The sequence below is a fragment of the Mastomys coucha genome, unplaced genomic scaffold (assembly GCF_008632895.1).
Source record: "Mastomys coucha isolate ucsf_1 unplaced genomic scaffold, UCSF_Mcou_1 pScaffold11, whole genome shotgun sequence".
In the NCBI taxonomy this organism is placed as follows: domain Eukaryota; kingdom Metazoa; phylum Chordata; class Mammalia; order Rodentia; family Muridae; genus Mastomys; species Mastomys coucha.
In genome coordinates, this window is record NW_022196893.1 from 26400064 (window position 1) to 26424749 (window position 24686).

General features: G+C 40.0%; 1 protein-coding gene across 3 annotated transcripts in view; it reads right to left on the minus strand.

The window, feature by feature from the left end:
* The window catches only part of Nell2 (neural EGFL like 2), a 363671-nt gene that overhangs the window by 207543 nt on the left and 131442 nt on the right, over positions 1-24686 (minus strand). For all 3 annotated transcript variants that reach the window (XM_031353723.1, XM_031353705.1, XM_031353713.1), the window contains exons 5-9: positions 4403-4576; positions 4208-4304; positions 2016-2088; positions 1762-1844; positions 750-878 (exon numbers count right to left, since the gene is read on the minus strand). In XM_031353723.1, coding sequence (XP_031209583.1) covers positions 750-878; positions 1762-1844; positions 2016-2088; positions 4208-4304; positions 4403-4576 — 556 coding nt within the window. The remainder of the gene's footprint in view (positions 1-749; positions 879-1761; positions 1845-2015; positions 2089-4207; positions 4305-4402; positions 4577-24686) is intronic.

Sequence of the window (24686 nt, forward strand, 5' to 3'; positions counted from 1 at the left end):
TCTCTCTCTCTCTCTCCTTTATACACACACATAGACACATTCATGTACAGGTCACTTTGGATCCTTTCTGTGTGCATGACATTCTGCTTTTGAATCAGCTGGGTGAGTATGGGGAAAACTTTCCAAATGGTAACATAAATAGATCTATGACCCCCTTACAGAACTCTAGCTTTTTAAGGCCAGCTCATGTGGAATCTGAAAGTTTAAAACTAATCTTGACTTGAAGCTTTCTTTGAACCATGGATACGGTTTTGGAATAATAATGCACTAAAATAATTTATTACTGAGAATTAAGAAAAGCCACATTAATTTAAACAGTGTAGTGTATATTCTATGTTAGCCAACTATTAAGGACTATTTAAAATCTATTATTTATATTATTCTGTCTAGACACAATATTTAATGCTCTATATAATTCAGTTTCTTAATAATTCATTAATAAACACATGAGGGAGAATTCCCCAGAAATGCTACGGGTTATAGGACAAACTCCCTTGGGACTCGCTTTGCTAACCTAATTTGAATTGCTAACTTCATGTATGCACAGATGTGCTTCATAGCATCCTCACACCAAGAGAGTGTCTTTAATAATGTAACACACCATTCTTCAGAAGAGACCAGGTTTGCTTGCATTTTAGTGTTGCATTTAGAGAAAATAGGTCTTGAAATTTTCATGATTACATTGTCTCAATAAATATTTAACCAGTGTGGCCACCTGAGTCCCCCGTGACAGTGAATGGAAGGCATACCAAGCATGTGCAGTTCTTACAGCCATCCGTCCAGGACTCAAACTCTCGGTAGGTGGTTCCCTTCATTGTGCATGTCCGCTCACAATAGCACTGATCCAGCCTGTTCATTCGCTGTTCAGCTCTAGACAACTATGGCACAAAGACAGGGCTCAGCATTACAGCCACTTGGAAATGCACGGCGCTCTAGCAAGCATCTAATATCACTATGTAAATAGCAGTAGCAACGGGCAGTGCCCATCATCAATCATAAATACGTTAAGCCTGTAAAATTTTAAAGAAGCATTTCCTGACCCTATACATGGGAAGTTTACCTTTAAAACAAAAATCACAACTTATAAGACACGAATTGAGGCTAATTCAGAATAATACCATCCACAATACAAGTAAGAATTTTTTATTTTAAAAAGTGTCTAATTTCATTAATATGTTTACTCAAGAAAAAAATAATATTTAGGAGTCACATCATATAAATAACAAACTGTACACACAAGGCCTTTATAAAATCCTTCAATACTATGCAAAATTTTAAATCTGCTGAGCTTGTTGATAAGCACGTTATGTTCTTCAGACTTACAGTGAATGAACCTACAACTATAGTGTAACAGTTAAAACTGTTCTGGAGTCATTTACTTGGCCAAATTATGGTGTCCACACACTTTATCGTGTCTTTATGCCTCCCTACTTGCAATGAAAGCTAAATAGAAATAAATAATTAAAACTAGGCAATGATAGATCTTGCAGCAGCAGTAGAGCTGGGTATAAACCAGGTAATGTTCTCCCTTCCTGATTTACTGAGTCATTTATTACACAGAAGGCTAGGATTTCAGTATTTATACACCTTAATAAACATTATAACCTTCTTCCTTGAGCTAAGATTCCAATTCATTCCCAGGAAATTGCAGATCAGCTACTTTAAGGAATGTTTCCAGCATGAAAATTTATGGTGATAAAGGTGCTTTGGGGAGTCACATGACTGTGGCGCATTCTCAGTGTATCTGTGAGTCATTTTTACCTTGGCTGACGTCTTCGATAAAATGTCCTGTAGCTCCATGATTTTTTGCACAAGTCCATGAAAGTCGTTGCATGTTGGACAGGCTGCAATTACAAAGAGGACGTTAATCAGGCCGTATTTATAAGGGGATCCATCCGACTAAGTGTGCCGACAGCCATTGCATGTGAGCTCCAATCTCACACTGACATTCTAGACAGAATGAAGCACGAGCACACTTCTCATCACAACATAGAGTGCAGAACAGATAGACTTACTTCGATTTAGATCCGGGCACTGAGCAATGAACCCCTGGGGCATGACAAGTAATTGCACATCTTGCATTATTCCCTATGTATGAAAACATGAAAAAAGCGTTATTTCCATTTACCTAAATTATGCTCAGTAGTCAAGTTCCTGAGGAAAAATGTTAAGGAACAGATCTATGCAAACCCCTGGGTCTAGAGCCTTGGGGATCTGTTCCTAACCAGTCCATGCCAGGGAAAGAGAATCATAAGGCAGAACAGAGAATTACTTACGTGTTTTCGCCCTGGTAATGCTTTTAAAGCTGTAAGACTAAATGTCAGGATTCAAGGATGTGGCCATCATCTTATTGTTTTGAGGAGTTATTTTTAGTTCACCACAGAAGCAAGGCTTGAAAGTGACCTTTAAGCATCAACACGAAAATCACTGTGGGCTTTATCACCACAGACCTGAGACCAGTTTTGTACTAACAGTGATCAAAGGGGGAAAGGTGGGTAAACTGAGTCATGAAAGCAATACCCACGTGAACATTTCTCTCTCTCTTTTTTTTAAACTGGGATTATTTTAAAGTTGATCTCTCAATTTAGAAAGGACCAAGGATTTAGTGAGCAGCTGTAGCTTAGATTTAGCGTGCTCAGGAACACATAAAGTTTAGAAGCAAGCTATTTAAATGCCAGCCGCAAATGACCCACTTGGCACAGAAGGCTTTGCATTTACATGTGTCCTTAGCCATCACACTGCTGGACTGCTGGACTCAAAGCAAGGCTGGTGGTAGTACAAACAACCTCTTCTCACAGATCCAAACCTTTCCTCTTTTCTGCCTCCTCCTCTCTTATCTAGTTCATGTACTTGTGTTATATTTAACTCTATCTTCTTGGAAAATGCAAATCAGAAAGCCTGGTGACAGGGGCACCTGTACCAATGTTATCAAGAGAATAAAGTCCCTAGCAAAGATCTACTGCCCAAGTAGTGATCTGTGTTTACATATGTACTGTGATTAGTAGTGTGTGTTGATGTGAGTGGTAACATTTTCAGTACACAGTGTGGAGAGTACTAAAATCTGTTCCTGATTCTGGAATACAGGAGTAGCTTAGGAAAAAAATCTATGGCTTTGTAGAGGAACAGTCTGGCGTGTACAGCATGCAGGTGACACACTGCACACATCTAATGGAAATGTTCTCAGACCACCATAAAGATGGCAAAGCACATAGCTATACACATAATTGATGTGTGGGGACTGTGAGGCCACATCTGAGCTCAAAGACAGCCATCATTAAATAGAAGAGAGATTTGAAACCCACAGCATGTGTCTGTCACCCCTTGCATGAGAAATGGGCATTGATTTTTAGGATTTTAAAGAGAAGAATCAATTCCACACATCTGTCACCTGGTGGCTGCCTAGCTTTGGGCATGTTATTTCACCTTACTGGGTAGGTTGATACAAATTTATAAGAGGGAAAAAGAGTTTTCAGAGTAAGAGATTAAATTGAATAGTATAGTTGAGCTATTTGGTTTCCAAAAAACAAGTAAAATTACGTTTTGGAACTCTCACATTATATACGTGGATTAGAATTTTTGAGTTGACTAGTGCCTCCTCACTCTTGAAGTCCACATGCCTCTCATTATTCTCTAACTTAGCAATGGTCACAGCTCTGGGGAAATGTTCCCACAACAGGCAGTGGGCAAGCATTTCTCTGGCCTTTACTGATTCATCCTCAAGACGCACAGATCTTCAGTTGGGGCACCTTTTGATACTCTACAGGGAAGCGATTCTGAGTGCTTCTAAGTTTTCACTAAGGCACATTTTGACTGCTTCCTGTTTTCAGGGATTGGTACACGAGGAGACCATGCCTAATGCTTCTTACTCAGGTTATTAATGTCTCTGCAAAAGCATCATCAAAGGTGATAGTTTAGTAAAAGGTAGAACATTTATTCCTAGGTTAACATTTAATAGGAATGTCATATTGATCATTAATTATGTCCTGATGCCCATCTCTACAGTACATGAAGATCACATGCAAATGAGGAGTGACTTCTTGCCAGTTTAAAACAATGACCTAAGAAACAGAAAGCAAATAGGAACATATACAAATAAAAACACACAAACAGAACTTTCGCTTAATGCCATAAAAAGTGAAATGGGTTTTTGCAAACTCAGAAAGTTTACCCATTTCTACTTCATGATCAGACTTGAGCCAAAAGATACCTTAAAATATCCATGTGCATTATTTCTCTGTCCCAACCAAAATGTGGTGCCCAGAGGCAAGTCTGTTGAAGGCATTTCCACCACTCGTTCATAGATCCTGAAAGACAAGATAGCAGAGAGAGGCAGTCAACACACAGGAATCTCCTAGAGATATCGAGAATCTTCTAATTCTTGAAATGAGAATGATTCGCTTACTTATTGCAGTCGATGTGTAAAATTAAGTGGGAGGCACTGAAGGCTAAGGAGAGCTTGTGCCACTTGGCATCAGCCAAAATATAAGGAAACACTTCCGTGTGAGGACGATGAGTGCCAGAGCGGTAATGTAGTCTGATCTCATTCCGATGGCCACTGCTTTCCAGTTCCAGGTACCTTCATAGAAAAGAGCCACACCGGACATGTCAGAGGTACAGTTCAACAATGGCTACGGTAGCTTCTTCTCCAGAAAGATGGAACAGACATATAGCTTCTACTCCCCCTACAAAGTACAACCAGACATTCCAAGTAAAACGGATAACATCAGGCGATAGTAGGATGAAAGAACAGGATATGAACACTGGCAGCTAAGGTCTAAGTGGGGCTGGGAAAACGGGGCTAGGGGAAGGCGGGGAAGGAAGGGAGGCGTGTGTTGACTAAAACCAAGGCTGTAGTAAGGTTTATGAAATACACTAGCTTATAATCTAATATATATGTAAAACGTTATTTATATAGTTGCAATATCTATGTGTGTGAGTTTATGCATATATGCATGTGTGTATGTATAAACAGAATTACCCCCACATCTGTGACCAATGTTGCTCCCAGAAGACATGACTTGTTTGAAGGAAAGTCTTGGTGAGAAGTACAAGTTGCCTTCTCACAAGTTCTTGGTCAAGAAGACCCCATGACACCCCAAACAACAAGAGGTACACCATTGCTTTTGGTTGCCCACCATATGGAGATAGTAAGAGCTTGTTGCTGAAGACACCACGTACTGCTTTGGTTTCAGGACACAGTGAAAACAATTTTTTTTTCTTTTATTGGATACTTTATTTACATTTCAAATGTTATCCCCCTTCCAGGTCTCCCCTCCAGAAATCTCCCTTTCCCATCCCCCTCTCCAGAACTCTATGAGGGTGCTCCCACTCCTTGCTTTCCCGCCCTGGCATTCCCTTACATTGGGGCATCGAATCCCCTCAGGCCCAAGAGCTGCTCCTCCCACTGATGTTTCAACAAGACCATCCTCTGCCACATATGTGGCCAGAGCCATGGGTCCCTCCATGTGTACTCTGGTTGGTGGTCCAGTCCCTGGGAGCTCTAGGGGTTCTGACCAGTTGACACTGTCTCTCCCCCTTGTGGGACTGCAAACCCCCTCAGAAATCAATTTTGAGTAGAAAATGCCTGCACTGGCTGGATTGCACAGTCCAAGAAGGTATATACGGGCTGTTGAGGCACAGATGTCGACCACATCATCCAGTACTGGATTCAGCCTGCTGAGGTGCTCACTGTGCACTGGTGACAGCGCTATGGGTGGGAGTGTCCAACTGCTCTCATGATTGGATCTGAGGCTTGTGCCCCAAGAGGTAATTCATGCCTGGCGCTGTTAACATGGTTAAAAGACAAGACTGTGGAATTCATAGGCCATCAGGGAAACCTATTGATGTTGGTTTACTAAATGACCATGTCGTCAAACTGCCTTCTAAATACTTATGTTTGCACCCATTGGCTTGGTTGTCCTCTGCCTTGGTCAGAGAGGCTTCTTCGTGATGGCATGTAGTGATTAATGAGGAGACATGTGCAAATTGCTGGAAATTGAGACTGGGAACGCTCAGCCATAGTTAAGTAAACTGTACCAGCTCTAGGCTCAGGGAGAATCCCAGAGGAGGGCCCAGAAGGATGTGAGGCCTACAGGAGGAGGACTGCTGTGAAACTCTGTCTTCCGGCCATAACATGGCTGTGCACACGTGAACTCACAGTGACTGTTACTTCCTCACACAAGATCTGTGCAAGATTAAGCCAGTAAGAAATTTCACAATGTGATGTAGAAGGAAGAAATCTCATGGTGTCCCAACCTAGACAAATAACTATAGGCAACTCATGACTGCGGAGAGAGAGTTTACCTCTTCTAAGGATGAGCTCCCTAATTGGTTATTCAGTACAAAATGGCTAATCCATCCCCAAATCAAACCACAAACAAGCAACAAAAATGGACTCATAAGGTTTTGTGTGTCTGTGTATATGTGTATATGTGTATGTTAGTTAAAGAAAAGGAAGGCATCAATTTGAGAGGGAATAGGGGGTTAAAAGAAAGATTACAGGGAGAAAAAGAAAGGGTAAAGTGATTAAAATTAAATTTTAATTTTATTAATTCAATTTTATTAATCTAATTGTGTATCTTATATCATAGAAAATTTCAAAGAATAAACAAAAATTAAAAATCTGGTAAAAAGAAGGAAGAAGAGGGGAAAAGACCAAATAGGTCAACCAGAAGCCAAGAATTAAAAGCTACTTACATTTAATTGATATTATACTAATTTTATGAATTTGTGGTATAATGTCTATTTTAATAAATGTGAAAAGGGAAATTAGAATAATTAGCATACCCTCCACATCAAACATTTCTCATTTCTTTGTGGTGATTCACAATCATCTCTTCTGGTGGCTTTTAAACATACAATGAAGTATATATTCCATTTTCTTAGCCATTCATGGGCAAACTGATTCCATATCTTGCACAAGTGCATGCCTCAGAAGTGCAGATTCCTCTCACGCGCTGACCCCTCCTCCGTGAATACATACTCAGTAATAAGCCAGGGTGCTTTTAGGAACACCATTTGGTTTTCCATGATAAACACATTATTTTTTGCTCTCACTATGGCTGTGTGAGTCTCCCTTCCTCTATATCATTTTCAACATGATAATCTTACAGGAATACAATCCCTCTTCTCATGTAATAACAAATGCTTATGACAACTAATCATTCCAACTAATCAGTTCTTTAAGAATAGAAAAGCATGGCTAGAGAGATGGCTCAGTGGTTAAGAGCACTGACTGCTCTTCCAGAGGTCCTGAGTTCAATTCCCAGCAACCACATGGTGGCTCACAACCATCTGTAATGGAATCCAACACCCTCATATAAAAAAACTAAATAAATCTTGGAGAAAAAAAAAAGAATAGAAAGGCACTTGCTTTTTAAATCAATTAACATCTGTAAACATAGCAACCACTTCTATACAGCTGTTAATTCTCAGCTTATGGAGTCAAGAGTCACAACACTACCATCAAGCACGCTCCTGTAGATAGTATTAGAAACTGCACCTATATTGAACTCCTAAATTTGAAAACAATAGCAGCTCACTGATAATAAAAAAGACATCATCCACTATTAAAGACAAAGTATTTGTCATTGGTCCAGCTCTCAGAGGGCACAACGGAAAGTGGCACTATAGTCATTCTTTGAACTCCAAGCTCAACAGGGTCCCTTGCTGCTGCCAACGACCTGCTCTGACTTCTGCCTGTCTCCATTTCCTCGTGTGGACAATGAAAATGCAGCATCATAAAGTGGGTTACCCACACACACATTGGAAACACTTGGTGATGTTAACATTTTATTGGTGAGTAACTTCATAAGGTCTTCCTTAAAGTCAGCTTTGGAGGTGACAAGCAAACCAAACACATTTTTAAATCACTTTCAATTTTATTTTTGAGGTTATTATAGTTACATCATTTCTCTCTTTCCTTTCCTCCCTTCAAACCCTCCAACATAGCGCTCCATGCTCTCTTTCAAAGCCATAGAGAATAACCACTCATAGAGAATCTGACCACACTGGTAGGAAGGGGCTGTCAAGTCAGTCAAATATAATAAGAAATGCGATGGTTAGACACAGACACTGAGGTAGGTGGCACTGAGCATTCTAATGGAAAGAGACTACAGAGTCTTAAATCTCTTTCCATTCTACTAACTGTGGCAATGGGAGAGTTTAAAATTCCTCTAAGCTTCCATCTCTTTCCCTATTAAATGGGGATAATATGACTGTAAATCTCATACAACTCTTAACAGAATTAAATTAAACATGATCAAATATGTATACTGTGTGGTTCTGGATGAGGGGTAAATGATCCACACATGTCTCCTTAATGATTTACAGTTCCTATTGCATGATCATGCTTTCTACTGCAACACCATGAAAACTTAACACTGGATTGTGTCTTAAATAGATGTGAATCTCCGTGGTATAAAATATTAAATAGGAATCTATCCAAATAATGATGCTACAGTTCCATCTATGACATTCCCATGAAAACAGTCACCCGGATTGTTTGAATACATCCAGTGAGTAACATCTGACACCTCCCTTGGGTACTTTATTTTTAATAAAAAAAGACCTTTCCAATATGCAAGCACAAAGAAACAAACATTTAAAAGATAATGAGTTGCTGGTTCAATGACTTTTGCACACATCTTCATGGGATGCACTGAAAATGTGACCTTGAGCAGGACAAGCAATGCCAGAGGCTTAGCGATCCCTATAACAAATGCATGATGAAAACAACATCTACCCTCATTTCACAGTCAGTGAGAACAGACTCTGGAAGTCCTGCTGCATTAAGACGGACAAGCGCCAATAGGTAAGGACAATGTTTCACCAGTAAGGTATCCAGGATCCACAGCTGCATTACCAAGAGAAAAGCTCAGTAGCAACTGCAATAAATTCACAAAACAAAGACCCAGTACTCAATATCCTGGCTTTAGTAACAACCCCTCCATCATATTATCCTGTATAATAAATAGGGAAATAGCCACACACAAAATAGAGGCAATCTTTTACTATTAATAATGAGGCTGATAAGAGAGTAAACCTAAGACTGTGGGGAGTGTAGGAGCCCTGCAGTGATGGAGCAAGTAAAGTCCTGAGGGATACGTGCTGTTGATGTGCGCACAGCCATGTTAAGGGCCCCACAGTTTCAGGCTCATAGGGATGGCAAGACCTTCCTTAGGGCCCAGTGCAAGTGTGTGCAAAAAAAATGTTCTCCACAACTTTATCTCAATTCCCCACCACCCACCAAAGGACATTTATGGCCTGACAACTGCTTCCTTAGAGAAACTGTTTTTACCGAGACTGGCTAAACCTGTCCCTTTGATCCACCTGTATGCGTATAAAATCTAGTTATTTGTTTATCTGGATGCAATAGCACCACCTCGCTGTATTCAATAACTCCACCTCCCTAGTCAATGGTACAGAATAAATCCACTGAGCCTATGGTGGATTAGAGAGGCGCTGTAGTTTCTCCAGCAGAAAAACCCAGGCCACCCAACCTGGTCATAGCTTTCTGTATGTGTCTGTCCATTCACCTCTCTTTCCTTCATTCACTCAGCCCTCCATCAGGACTGTCTATGAAGCCCTGATGAACACAGTGTAAAGCCATCTGTAGGGAACCTCAAAGTCAGCTCAAGACACCCCAAGACCAAGTTCTCGGCACAAAGGAGATTTATCTGCCCCAGGGGGACAGAGGGCATAGGCAGGACATAGGATCCATATAGGACAAAGGCGGTATATAGAGTATGAGAGAGAAGGAGAGGAGAACAAGGGAGAGGGGAAAGCAGTTGTCGTGGGGATAGGGGACAACAAAAGACTTTCTCTGGAAAGAGAGGAGACTGATGTGGCCCATAGGCAAATGGGAGCTTAGAGGTAAAATGGGAATCATTGTATTAGAATGAGATGTTTAATTTTGATTGGGCATGTTAATTAGGTGAGCCAAAGAGGGCTTTGGGTTGCTGGATTTCAATACTTTGATAAATGGACATTTATAGTGAGCCTCAGGGTGAGGAATTTGCCAAATAAGGGAATGCATCTTGGTGGCTCCCTTTAGGAGTGTAAGCTAATGCCTTTTATCAAGGCAGAGGGAATGGGAGAGGGGAGCAGGCCTACCAGAGCCATGTTTGCCATGATAGCTAGGGTCCCCTCACTATCCCTTTGGTCTTAGAGAATAGGGGATTCCAGGGCATCCCATATGTTTCAAAAGCATCCAATTGAGAAAGGTCTTGTACACAGACTGAGAAGAACAGGTACTAAGTTAAGTGGGCAGACTCGCAGCACAGTGAGGGCCACAAACAGGATAAAAGGTAGCAAGGACCTGATCCATCAAACATATGAAGAGAGCATAGAGGTGAGGTTGAAGTGGCCAAGAAAACTGTCAGGATAAGGTAAGCCAGAAAGAAAATGCATTGATATGGAGACAAACATGGTCAAAGAACACAACTTAGAAGCATAAAAATGTCTCTATGAAGCCTATATCTATGTATAATTGATAGATGTCAATTTTCTAAGGTTAGGAAACAAAGACGACTATGACTACTGATGCTTGAGAGAGAGCCCTCTCATTTGCTTCCACTGAGTTGTGACTAAGGGCAAGCAGAGAGGAATTGAACAAGACATGGAAAGAGTTGCTTCAGAGAAGCATGGCCTCGGATGGATGCACACGGGGCATAGTGTTGCAAGGACAAGAAGAGAGACTGGGAATGTGAACTGCACTGAGGGTCTGAGAGCACATACGCACAGGTGTGCAGAAGTATGGCTTATGAACTATTCAAGGGGTTCCCAAGTTTGACGGAGTGCATTTGTGGACTCCAAGCTAGATATTTCTGCCTTACAGGAAGAAAAAAGTAGGAGACAAGGTAAATGGCCAGCTGCAAAATACTTGACACACACTTATGTGAATGCATACACGCACACAAATAAATATATATACATGCACACGTCCATATGTACACATAAATATGCTTACACACATACCCCACAATCTTGTGATCTTATATAATGGTTTAGAATTAACTTCAGAAAACATAAAAAGCAGGAGGAATGGTAACACTTCTTATTCTCCTCAGTTGTCACTGCTGGGATGAAACACCATGACCGAAGCAGCTTGTGGAAGAAAGAATTTATTCGGCTTATGTTTCTACATCACTGTTCACTATTTGAAGGACAAGGCCAGGACAGGAGCTCAAGCAGAGCTGGAACCTGGGAGATAGGAGCTGATGCAGAGCCCATGGAGGGGTGCTACTTACTGGCTTGCTCCTCATGGCTTGCTCAGTCTGCTTGCTTGCTTTCTTATACAATCCAGGACTACCAGCCCAGGAGTGGTGACACCCACAATGAGCTACATAAATCACACATCAATCACTCATTTTAAAAATTCCCTACAGGCTTGCCTACAGCCCAACTATGGAGGCAATTCCTCCTTTCAAATGACTCCAGCTTGTATCAAGTTGACATAAAACTATGCAGGATGCTACCAATAATCTTGGCTTGATGAGGTGGTACACATTTTTAACCCTAGTACTCTGGATGTAGATATAGGCAGGTATATGTGAGTTCAAGGCCAGTCTGATCTACTTAGTGAATTCCCAAACAGGAGGGATGAATAGAGAGATCTGTGTCAAAACAAAAACAAGCAAAACTGAATTACGAATGGTCTCATTTGTTGTGAGAATCTCTTGTAATCATCACCTCTCAATAAAGAAAGCCAATGGCCAAAGAGGTAAGGCAGGAAGAGAGAGGATTCTGGGGGCAATAATTAATCAGGGTAGCTACAGATCAAGAGACAGAACCAGAAAAGGTTAGGCAGAAAGGTATAGTAGGGCAGGGAGCCAGGCCACTTAGGAACAGTCTAATACATGACTGTGGAAAGCCCAAGTTCTTGGGAGCAACTGGCTGAATTGTTTGTACATCATGGAGGTCCCTCATACTATTAAGGATGCTATGGTGTGCTTGCAGACAGGAACCTAGCATGGTAACCCTCTGAGAAGAGGCTCTACCCAGCAGGTAACTGAGACAGATGCAGATACCCACAGACATGCATTGGACAGAGGTCAAGGACCCTTGTCGAAGAACCAGGGGAAGGACTTAAGGCCCTCAAGGAGGTGGCATCCCCAAAGGAAGACCAAGAGTGTCAACTAACTTGTCCCCATGGGAGCTCCCAGAGACTCAGCCACCAATCAAAGGGCATACAGGGGCTGGCCCCAGTCACATATGTCGCAGATGGCTGCCACATCTGGCCTCAGTGGGAGAATATGCACCTAATCCTGCAGACTTGCTGCATCAGGGTTGAGGGATGGGGCCAGGGCTGCCCTCTCAGAGGCAAAGGGGAGAGGGAGGAGGGGAGGAACTCTGAGAGGGGGTCTTGGAGGGGTGCAACATTTGAGATGTAAATAAACAAATAATTTTTAAAAAGAGATTGAGCCTGAAGTTAATTCCAGGGATCCCTTATACCAGAGAAGGTAGGAGGGATGGAAAACTCTGGATTAGGAAGAGAGAGCAGTAAGGATTTTTGTTTCAGAGTTACTATGCAAGTGAAAGCAAGGTGAATGAGGAAAACTGTCATGGTTTTAGTCTGAGCACTGAAAAGCAAGAGGCTGCCCTTTATAAATGGAACAGGCTGCCTAAAGTGATGACCCCGGGTTCTGACTTGCTCAGCTATATAACTCAGACATCCACAGGAAGACAAGGAGCTCGCTCGCTGGATATGAAAGTCTGGATGCAGTGACATCACGGAAAGCCAGAGAAGAAACTGGGAGACTTTATTTCAAAGGGACTGAGTTTAAAGCCATTTGGCAGGATGAGCTCTGCTAAGGAAAGGCTAAAGTCAGGGGTGTGAGCAGTAAAGCCCTGGTAGAGTAAATGTCAGCCTAGTGAAGCCCTGCCTGGGGTTCCAAAGGATGGAGACTCAGAATTGAGAACTGGAACATTGGGCTGACTTACTCAGGCAGGAAAGCTGTGCCTGACTGAAAGGAACCCAGCTGAAAGCAAGAGGGGGCACATGGTGGGCAGCTAAAGGGGATGAATGTGATGTCAAAAGGAGGGTATTTTGTTGTTTGTTGTCCTTGTAGCTTTGAAAATATTTATACAATGAAAAAATCCTCCAGAGAAGAGACAAAACAAAAATGCCAGAATGGGTGTAGAGAGCTGAAGTACAGAGCGATGTCCTTGAAACAGGACAGGATCTGCTATATAGCTGCTGTGCAGGCCTTTTTGAGAGGGTCATGGACAGGAAACACAAATAAAACCTCCAGAAGAAGAAAATACACATGTGGCTGCAAAAAGAAGCGGGAGCGGCTTTGGTGACTCTCTTTTGATTTATTTTAGGATACATTTCCTCCTCTGAGAGAGGACATACAGGTTAGCAGTGCGGAGGTGAAGATTTGAGTCCTTGTCTAGCCTAGAGGGCAAACGGGCTACAACCTGAAGCATCTTAATGCTTACCCTTAGGTAGGTTCTCAAGCAGTCAGATGGTGAGTTAGGATCAGTCAGTCTGGGTCAGCTCCAAGAGTATAACCGAATCAGGAGATGGGCAGACAGCTTGGGGATGGCCACACAATCATTAAATTCAGTTAATTTCTTGAGTATGCAAGAATGGGTGAAATGGATTCCAGAAACCAAGCAAGGGCAGGGAGTTCCACCTCTGAGTTGATCACTGACTTCATAATCTATGAAAGCATCCTACGTTCTCACTTCCCCACATGTGTAACCCTCAATGGCTCTCCCTGCTTTTCACACAGGTCAATAAATCTGATCCATCACCTCACTCCATCATTCTGCTAACTCAGAACAATCATGCTGATGGTCATTGCAGGTGTACTGATTGACAGGCAGTTTTCAAAATCACGAATGCTGGATTTGGAACTTTTATGTTCATGGTCATATGAATTCACTGTTCAGTAATCTACTCTTCTTTTTAATATACTTCTGGAATCCATCACAGAGCATTTTAGAGAAATTGTTAGTATCACTACTCATAGTAGATACATGAGTGCATGTTCCTTAAAGATCTGAGTAAAAGATCCAAATAACTCACACTGAAAAGACAGTTAAGTTACGACCTGATGACTTCAGGCTTAAATGCTGACATTTTTCTCTCTCACCATCCCTCCTCATTTTCTGTATTATCTGGTAGTACAGCAGTTCTCAGCCTTTCTAACTTGTGACCCTTTAACACAGTTCCTCATCAGGTGGTGACCCCCAACCATAAAACTGTTTTGCTCACTACTTATTAACTGTAATTTTGCTGCTGTTATGAATCACAATGTAAATACCTGTGTTTTCCATTGGTCTTAGGTGACCCCTGTGAAAGGGTCATTCGACCCCAAGGGGTTACAACCCACAACTTGAGAACCATTGCATTAGTCAGTTTTTGAATTATGTCTTCATAGAAAGTCATTTATTACTTCCAGATTTTCTGAGGTAAGAGCATAAGTTTATATACCAGTACCATTTATATATTTAAATCCACTTGCATTGTGCATATTTGCTGTGGGACTTAGTTTAACTTGCAGCTTCCAGCTTTGAAGACTGTGTGGCTGACAGACCCTGGCCATGCTAGCAGGCTGGCGGCCACAACTGCAAAGTGTGACACCCTCGTGAATACGTTTTGTAACACACACACACTCCGCCCATGCTGCTTCTCCAGAGTCTCACCTAATTCACTTATAAGAGCAAAGTTTGTTTTTCTGTCTCCTTAACTCAATTTTGGTAGGTCCAATTCTTCTAAGTTTTCCATTATGTCTGTCTATATTTTTTCCAAACAATTTCTTCAAATTTCTTCGAATTCCTGTTATGTCAGTTTCTCCAATGTTTGTCCAGAGAGCTTCTCTTTCACTATTCCTCTGTGTTGTGATTTTAGACTTGATTTTATTGACTTTGCTCTGATCTTTTTAATTTATTACCTTTTGTTAATTTTGGTTATGATATGTTTTTGTTTTTATTAGGTTATATATTTGACAAGTTTTTTTCTTTAAATTTTTATACGGGCATTTATTTTAAACCACTCTTAATGCTCTTTTTGCTATTATCCCAAATGCTTTGATATTTTCTTCTTGCATTTTCTTTTTTTAAGATTGATTTATATGCATACACTAAAGCTGTATTTGGACACACCAGAAAAGGGCATTGGATCCTATTACAGATACCATGTGGTTGCTGGGAATTGAACTCTGGTCTTCTAAAAGAGCAATCGGTACTCTTAACCACTGAGCCATCCATCTCTCCAACCCCATTGCATTTTCAATTTTTAAGGATACTTAAAACTTTTCCTTCTGATTTAGAAGCAAAAATTGTTGCTTATTTAACTGTTCAGTTTCCATGTATCTATAAACTAAAACTTACTATTTCTTTCTACTATAATAAGAATATTGTGGATATAATTTCCATTTTTCAGTTTATCAAGAGTTATTTGGGTCATAGTATACAGTCTTTTCTAGAGAAAATTCCATGTGCTAGTTAAAAGAATATGCATTCTGCAGCCATTGAATGGAATGGTCTACAGATAACTGAAGTTCTTTGGTCTATAAATGGTATTTTAGCCATCATGTCTGTTGATGAGTGATCTGTCCAATAGTGAGAGTACAGAATCAGAATTCTCACTATTGTTGATTTGAAGCCTGTTTTTCCCTTTGTGTCTAATGGTGTCTGTACAATTGGTAGCTTCAACATTAGGACAAAAACATTTATAATTGCTATATTTTCCCGATGTTATCTTTTCTTGATTATAATTGTATATATTTTCTTCATATCACTTGCTTTCTGTTTCTTCTACTATCTTTTACATTAAAGTCTGTCTTATCAGACACTAGTGTGTCTACACTTGCTCATTTCAGACTCTTTTGGATTGGAATATCGTTTTCACCCTTCAGTCTGCTTCTGCATCTCTTCTGATGCCATGGCTTCTTGTAGGGAGCATATAGTCGGGTATTTCCTTTCTGAATTCATAGATCCAACTTGTATCTTTTCACTGAAGAGTTAAAACATCTCGATTTAGTTAGCATTCAAAGGCATGGCCTTCAGTATGCCATGCTGAGTCTGTGCTGAGTCTTGTCCAGTTGGCTTTGCTTCTTCTGCCCTATCATCTTTGTATGATAGTTTCCTATAATATTGATGATATTGGATTGCTTTTCTTGTCTAGTGAAAACTATACATTCCTATGTTGTCAAAATGTTATTTTAGTTTCTTCAACTCCTTGGCATGGGACTCTGTCAAACATCCTTTGTATGGCTGCTCTGCTGATCATAATTTTTCTTAGCTTTTTCCTTTCCTTGGAAAGCTATGACTTCTTTAAGGATCCTTCTTTGAAGGATAGCCTTATGGGAAACAGAAACCTGAGCTGGTGCTTAATTTATTTCAGAATTTAAGAACCATCATTCCTGCCCTTGAGGGGTACCCGCTTAGTCCAGGAGGTCTGTCCTTAAATGTGACAGTGGTTTGTCCCTGGAAGATTTTTAATTGTCTTTATCTCATACTTTCAACAGTTTGGCTACAGAGTAACAGGTCAAGGCTGCCTTCCCATCCTGTCTACTTGGGCTTCTATAGGTCTCCCTTTCCTGGATGCCCAGCTCGCTCCCAGGACTATGGACATTTTCTGCTATGATTTCACTTAGCCTATCTTGTTACCTTGCTGTCTGCTTCTTCCCTCTGGATGTGCTGATGATAAAGGTATTTTCCAATGGCATCCCAACGGCTTTGGATGCTCTTCCCAATATTTTTTTCTTTATCTCTTTATGAAAGAGATGTCTTGAAAAATCTGTCTTTGAGCTCTGATATTCTTATTCTTCTTTGATATAAACTATCCTTGAAGCTCCCAAATGAATTTTTAACCTATCTTCCTGAGCTATTCAGTTCTAAAATTTCTATCTCCTCTGGTGGAGCTGTAGCCCACAGGTATGTCTTTGCCCAGCACACATGAGGCTGTAGCATTAATCCATCGTACTGACAAAGAGCAATAAAAGGATAGAGTTTTCTATCTCTTCAGAGAATTTCTCATGCATATCTCTCACTGTCTTCTTAATTTCATTCAACTACCTGAATTCCTTTGGACCTATCTTACTAAGCATTTTTTTCAAAAAAAAAAAATTAGATGGGTTTAGTAGTGCACACCTGTAGTCCAGCACTGAGGTTGAGGTACAGGCAGGCATATTTCCATGAGTTCTAGGCCAGCATGGTCTACATAGCTTGCAGTGGGCAAACCAAGGCCTATAGTGAGACCCTGTCTTAAGAAACACAAAAACAATATTCTTTTTAATTCTTGATCAGGATCCCGTGCACTCTGGTGTCTGTGAAGTTTGTTACTAGCAGTTAGGATGCTGAGGTACAGGAACAACACATTGGTTTTCTTATTCCCTGTGTTGCTGTGTTAAGATTGCACATCTCATGCTCCCATGTCCTCATCTTGTTGGCTATTGAATTGTATTTTTTTAATGAACCATCTCTTGTTTCTCTTTTGACTCTGTTAAATAAATAACTATTGTCTGCAAATTTATTTTTTTCGAGACAGGGTTTCTCTGTGTAGCCTTGGCTGTCCTGGAACTTGCTCGGTAGACCAGGCTGGCCTTGAACTCAGAAATCCGCCTGCCTCTGCCTCCCAAGTGCTGGGATTAAAGGTGTGTGCCACCACCGCCCGGCTATTGTCTACAAATTAATGCTCTTCTTGTAAATATATTATATTAAGAAAACTGCTGTAATTTTAACGAGTCTAAGACCTGATAAAGACATTAAAAGAGAGAAAAATTAAAAACTAACTTTCCATAAAACTAGTGATATCAAGCCTAAGCGATATTACTAGATATAATCTATTCACACATAAAAAAAAAAAAAAACAAAAAAATCAAAACAAACAGCTGAATGGGATTAAGCTATAAAATTTAGGCTACTTTTATATTACAAAGTCATTCAGTGTAATTCTTCAGATACCAACAAAATAACAAAAATTCATTTTAATTAGCAGAAACATGTTTGATGTGATATAAATCCATTAATATTTTTAAGTATTAATGAGTATTTTTACACGAGATGAAGTATAAAAACAAACAAAGATGTATCGATAACTGGATCATATGCACAGTACTAGAATGTCAAAAGCTCTTCCCATAAGGCATGAAATAATGATGTCTACCAGCTCCTTTCCAGCCCATTCTAAATTAGAGCTCTTGGTGACTAGAGTGCTAGCTGTCTCTGACGTTCGCCTGCTCTGGGACCCTTTCCTCCTCCTAGGCTGCCTCTCCCAATCTTGGCACCAGGGTTTGTGCCTGGTTTTATTGTATCTTCTTGTGCTGTGTTTGCTGGTTGTCCCTGGAAGGTCTGCTCTTTTTATGTGGGGAGACAGGGGGAAGTGGATTTGGGGGAAGGGAGTGGGAAGAGGAGACTTGGAGTAATGGGGAGAGGAGAAGCTGCAGTCGGGATAAATTGTATGAGAAAAGAATAAATGTTGTTTTAAAAGAAGTACAAGAATTGTAAAAGAAAATCACAACCATCTTATTGATACTTAATATGATTATTAACTTAGAAAATAAAATTCTACACATAATCTGCTAGAATTAGCAAATAAGTTAGCAAGCATGCTGATTAAATATTAACGTGCGATTTTTCTCTCTGATAGCTTTGTAAGGTGGGACCAGCCGGGAGGTACAGGCCTCACAAGTGACAGGGCAGCCTGGACAGGATCCTTTCTACCTCTGTCTACACCTAGGAGGGACAGCTTATCCACGGAAATCTCTGCCTCTTCTGCACAAGCAGAGAGGAGAGCTTGCCTTCAGGGAGTGCTCCAACCCAGGGACTCAGGTGAGATCTCCATTTTCTCTCCGGTGACTTTCTATGGTGGGACCAGCCAGGAGGCAAGGCCTCAGAAGTGGCAGGGCAGCTGGGGCAGGATCCTCTCTACCTCCATCTAAACCTAGGAGGGACAGCAGATCCACAGCCCTCTCTGCACCTTCCTGGAAAGAGAAGAGTTTGCCTCTAGGGAGTGCTCTAACTCAGGGACTCAGGCGAGATCACCATTATCTCTCTCCAGTGACTTTCTAAGGTGGGACCAGCCAGGAGGCACAGGCCTCAGAAGTAGCAGGGCAGCTGGGACAGGATCCTTTCTACCTGAGTCTACACCTAGGAGAGACAGCAGATCTACAGCTAGCTCTCTCTGCACTTTTCCCCCAAGTGGAGAGCCTGTCTCAAGGGTATGTTCTGACCCTAGGCCTCAGGACTGATATAGCCCTCTGTGCACAGGTTTTACCAGAGGAAAGCTGATCTCCCAGAAGTGCTGACACAGGATTATAGATCCAGAGGAAGAACAAGCTCTAACCAGAGACAGCAAGAACATCTAACACCAGAGATCAACAGATGGCAAAAGGCAAAAGCAAGAATCTTACCAACAGAAAGCAAGATTACTTGGCTTCATCAGAACCTAGTCCTCCTACCACAGCAAGTCCTGGATATCCCAAAACACCAGAAAAGCAAGATTAGCATTTAAAACCATATCTCGCGATGATGATAGAGGAATTTAAGAAGGACATGAATAACTCCCTTAAAGAAATACAGGAGAACACAGGTAAACAGGTTCAAGACCTTAAAGGGGAATCACAAAAATCCCTTAAAGAATTACAGGAGAACATGAGTAAACAAGAAGAAGCCCTCAAAGAGGAAACATAAAATCCCTTGAAGAATTACAGGAGAACACCAGTAAACAAGTAGAAGCCCTTAAAGAGGAAACACAAAAATCCCTTAAAGAATTAAAGGAAAGCACAACCAAACAGGTGAAGGAATTGAACAAAACCATTCAGGACCTAAAAATAGAAGTAGAAACAATTAAGAAATCACAAAGAAAGACAACTCTGGAGATAGGAATCCTAGAAAAGAAGCCAGGAACCATAGATGAAAGCAACATCAACAGAATACAAGAGATAGAAGAGAGAATCTCAGGTGCAGAACATACCATAGAAAACATTGACATAACAGTCAAAGAAAAAACAAAATACAAAATGCTCCTAACCCAAAACATCCAGGAAATCCAGGACACAATAAGAAGACCAAACCTAAGGATAATAGGCATAGAAGAGAGTAAAGACTTCCAACTTAAAGGGCCAGTAAATATCTTCAACAAAATTATAGAAGAAAACTTCCCTAACCTAAAGAAAGAGATGCCCATGACATACAAGAAGCCTATAGAACTCCAAATAGACTGGACCAGAAAAGAAATTTCTCCTGCCACATAATGGTCAAAACACCAAATGCACAATACAAAGAAAGAATATTAAAAGCAGTGAGAGAAAAAGGTCAAGTAACATAAAGGCAGACCTATCAGAATTACACCAGACTTCTTGCCAGAGACTGTGAAAGCCAGAAGATCCTGGGTTGATGTCATGCAGAACCAAAGAGAACACAATGCCAGCCCAGGTTACTATACCCAGCAAAACTCTCAATTAGCATAGATGGAGAAACCAAAGTATTCCATGACAAAACCAAATTTACACAATATCTTTCCACAAATCCAGCCCTTCAAAGGATAATAGATGGAAAACTCCAACACAAGGAGGGGAACTACATCCTAGAAAAAGCAAGACAGTAATCTTCCAACAAAACTAAAAGAAGGTAGCCACATGAACAGAACTCCAACTCTAACAACAAAAATAACAGGAAGCAACAATTACTTTCCCTAAATATCTATTAATATCGATGGACTCAATTTCCCAATTTAAAAAGACATAGACTGTCAGACTGGGTATGTAAACAGTACCCAACATTTTGTTGCATACAGGAAACCCACCTCAGTGTCAAAGACAGACACTACCTCAGAATAAAAGGCTGGAAAACAATTTCCAAGCCAAAGCTCCCAAGGAAAAAGCTGGAGTAGCCATTCTAATATTGAATAAAATCAACTTTCACCCTAAAACGATCAAAAAAGATAGGGAGGGACACTTCATATTCATCAAGTGATGAGTATGATCTACTAAGATGAACTCTCAATGCTGAACCTCTATGCTCCAAATGCAAGGGCATCTACATTCATAAAAGAAACTTTACTAAAGCTCAAATCACACATTGCATCGCATACAATAATAGTGGGAGATTTCAACACCCCACTCTCTGCAATGGACAGATCATGGAAACAGAAACTAAACAAAGACACAGTGAGACTAACAGAAGTTAAGAAACAGATGTGTTTAAGAGATATCGATAGAACTTTTTATCCTAAAACAAAAGGGTATACCTTCTTCTCAGCACCTCATGGTACCTTCTCCAAAATTGACCATATAATTGGTCACAAATCAGGCCTCAACAGATACAAGAAGATTGAAATAATTCCTTGCATCCTATCAGATCACCATGGACTAAGGCTGCTCCTCAATACCAACATAAACAATAGAATGCCCACATACACATGGAAGCTTAACAACACTCTACTCAGTGATAACTTGGTCAAGGAAGAAATAAAAAAATTAAAGACTTTCTAGAGTTTAATGAAAATGAAGCCACAACATACCCAAACTTATGGAATACAATTAAACCAGTCCTAAGAGGAAAACTAAGAGCTTTAAGTGCCTCCAAAAAGAAACTGGAGAGAGCATACATGAGCAATTTGACAGCACACCTGAAAGCTCTAGAACAAAAAGAAACAAATTCACCCAAGAGGAGTTGAAGGCAAGAAATAATCAAACTCAGGGCTGAAATCAACCAAATGGAAACAAAAAGAATCAACCAAAGCAGGAGCTGGTTCTTTGAGAAAATCAACAAAATAGATAAACTCTTAGCCAGACTAACTAGAGGGCACAGAGACAGTATCCTAATTAACAATATCAGAAATGAAAAGGGAGACATAACAACAGACACTGAGGAAATCCAAAAAATCATGAGATCCTACTACAAAAGCCTATACTCAACAAAACTGGAAAATCAAAATGAAATGGACAATTTTCTAGACAGATACCAGGTGCCAAAGTTAAATCAAGATCAGATAAATGATCTAAATGGTCCCATATCTGCTAATGCAATAGAGACAGTCATTAATAATCTCCCAACCAAAAAAAAACCCAGGACCAGATGGGGTTAGTGCAGAGTTTATCAGACCTTCAAAGAAGTCCGAATACCAATACTCCTCAAACTATTCCACAAAATAGAAACAGGAGGTACTCTACCCAATTCGTTCTATGAAGCCACAATTACTCTTATACCTAAACAACACAAAGACCTAACAAAGAAAGAAAACTTCAGACCAATTTCCCTTATGAATATCGATGTAAAAATACTCAATAAAATTCTTGCAAACTGAATGCAAGAACACATCAAAATGATCATCCATGATCAAGTAGGCTTCATCCCAGGGATGCAGGGGTGGTTCAATATATGGAAATCCATCAACATAATTCACTACATAAACAAACTCAAAGAAAAAAAACATATGATCATCTTATTAGATGCTGAGAAAGTATTTGACACAATCCAACATCCCTTCATGATAAAAATCTTGTAAAGATCAGGAATCCAAGGCCCATAGTTAAACATAATAAAAGCAATATACAGCAAACTAGTAGCCAACATCAAACTAAATGGAGAGAAACTTGAAGCAATCCCACTAAAATCAGGGACTAGACAAGGCCACCCACTTTCTCCCTACCTATTCAATATTGTACTTGAAGTCCTAGCCAGAGCAATTAGACAACAAAAGGAGATCAAAGGGATACAAATTGGAAAGGCAGAAGTCAAATTATCACTATTTGCTGATGATATGATAGAATACTTAAGTGACCCCAAAAATTCCACCAGAGAGCTCCTAAACCTGATAAACAACTTCAGCAAAGTAGCTGGATATAAAATTAATTTAAACAAATCAGTGACCTTCCTTTACACAAAGGATAAACAGGCCGAGAAAGAAATTAGGGAAACAACACCCTTCACAAGAGTCACAAATAATATAAAATGCCTTGATGTGACTATAACTAAGCAAGTAAAAGATCTGTTTGACAAGAACTTCAAGCTTCTGAAGAAGGAAATTGAAGATCTTAGAAGATGGAAAGATCTCCCATGCTAGTGGATTGGCAGAATTAATATAGTAAAAATGGCCATCTTGCTGAAAGTCATCTACAGATTCAATGCAATCCCCATCAAAATTCCAACTCAATTCTTCACAGACTTAGAAAGAGCAACTTGCAAATTCATCTGGAATAACAAAAACCCAGGATAGCCAAAACTATTCTCAACAATAAAGGAACCTTTGATGGAATCACCATCCAGGAACTTTAGCTGTATTACAGAGCAATTGTGATACATGGTATTGGTATAGTGACAGGCAGGTAGACCAATGGAATAGAACTGAAGACCCAGAAGTGAACACATAAACCTATGGCCACTTGATCTTTGACGAAGGAGCTGAAACCATCCAGTGGAAAAAAGACAGCATTTTCAATAAATGGTGCTGGCTCAACTGGTGGTTAGCATGTAGAAGAATGCAAATCAATCCAATCCTATCTCCTTGTACAAGCTCAAGTCCAATTGGATCAAGGACCTCCACATAAAACCAGATACACTGAAACTAATAGAAAAGAAAGTGGGGAAGAGCCTCGAGCACATAGGCACAGGGGAAAATTTCCTGAACAGAACACCAATAGCTTATGCTCTAAGATCAGGAAATGACAAATTTAATTCATAAAATTACAAAGCTTCTGTAAGGCAAAAGACACTTTCAATAGGACAAAACAGTAGCCAAATTTTAATGTGTAAAACTCAGTTTAATAAGACAAAATGAAATCCTAAACAATGTCAATTATGACAATATCAGAACAGAATTTCCAAGAATAAATTAAACCTAAAATGTGTGATGACTTTATTTAAAAAAAACTTTAAAATCTTACTGAAAGGAATCAAGAGATGTCTTCTATAAATATATAGTGATCACCCCAATCTTTATGTTGATTTCATAAGATTCCAATCAAAATCCAAACTGCAATCCAAAATCCAAACTTCAGTAAAATGTGAATATATATATATATATATATATATATATATACATATATATGTATGTTTATGAATATATGTGGAAACAATAACAGAATATATAGGATTGTCACATCAAAATTATATTTAATATATTAATTATAATTATGTGACATGGACTCATGCATTAATTTTTAAAGCATAGTAATTAAACTGAATAATGATTTTAGAAACATAAATAATTACAAGAAACAATGTTTCTTTTAGACACAATCTCTTCTGTGATAAACTTGATCTTGTAGTTCTTTTCTCTTGGAAATGATTTGTGGGAAGATTTTTGGAACTGGGCATTTAAAAGCCTCAAGTGCTGCAGCAGTAGCACACTGGGATACTTTGATGGGTCCTGGGAAGATGAAAACACTGAGAGAAGTGTAGACAGAGAAAACTTACTCATAATGCTCAGGGAGGGATAAGGACTCTGTCAACACTAGGGGTGGGGCTGTTCCTGTGGTTTTGTTGGAGAAGAACTTGTTTCATGTGGTCTCCACTTCTGAGTAACCGAGGGCAGTTGAATCTGAACCGGAGAGACTTCCAGAAGGTCCATGCCCAAGGAAGTGTTTCCCCAAGGTCAGTACTCAGAACTGTGAGCCCCTTTCTGTGATGAACTGGGGCCCTGAACTATGAGCCAACGGAAGAAATTCCTTCAGGAAGCTGCTGTGAGGTGTTTTAACACAGCAGCAAGTAATGGTGTCTAAGACAAG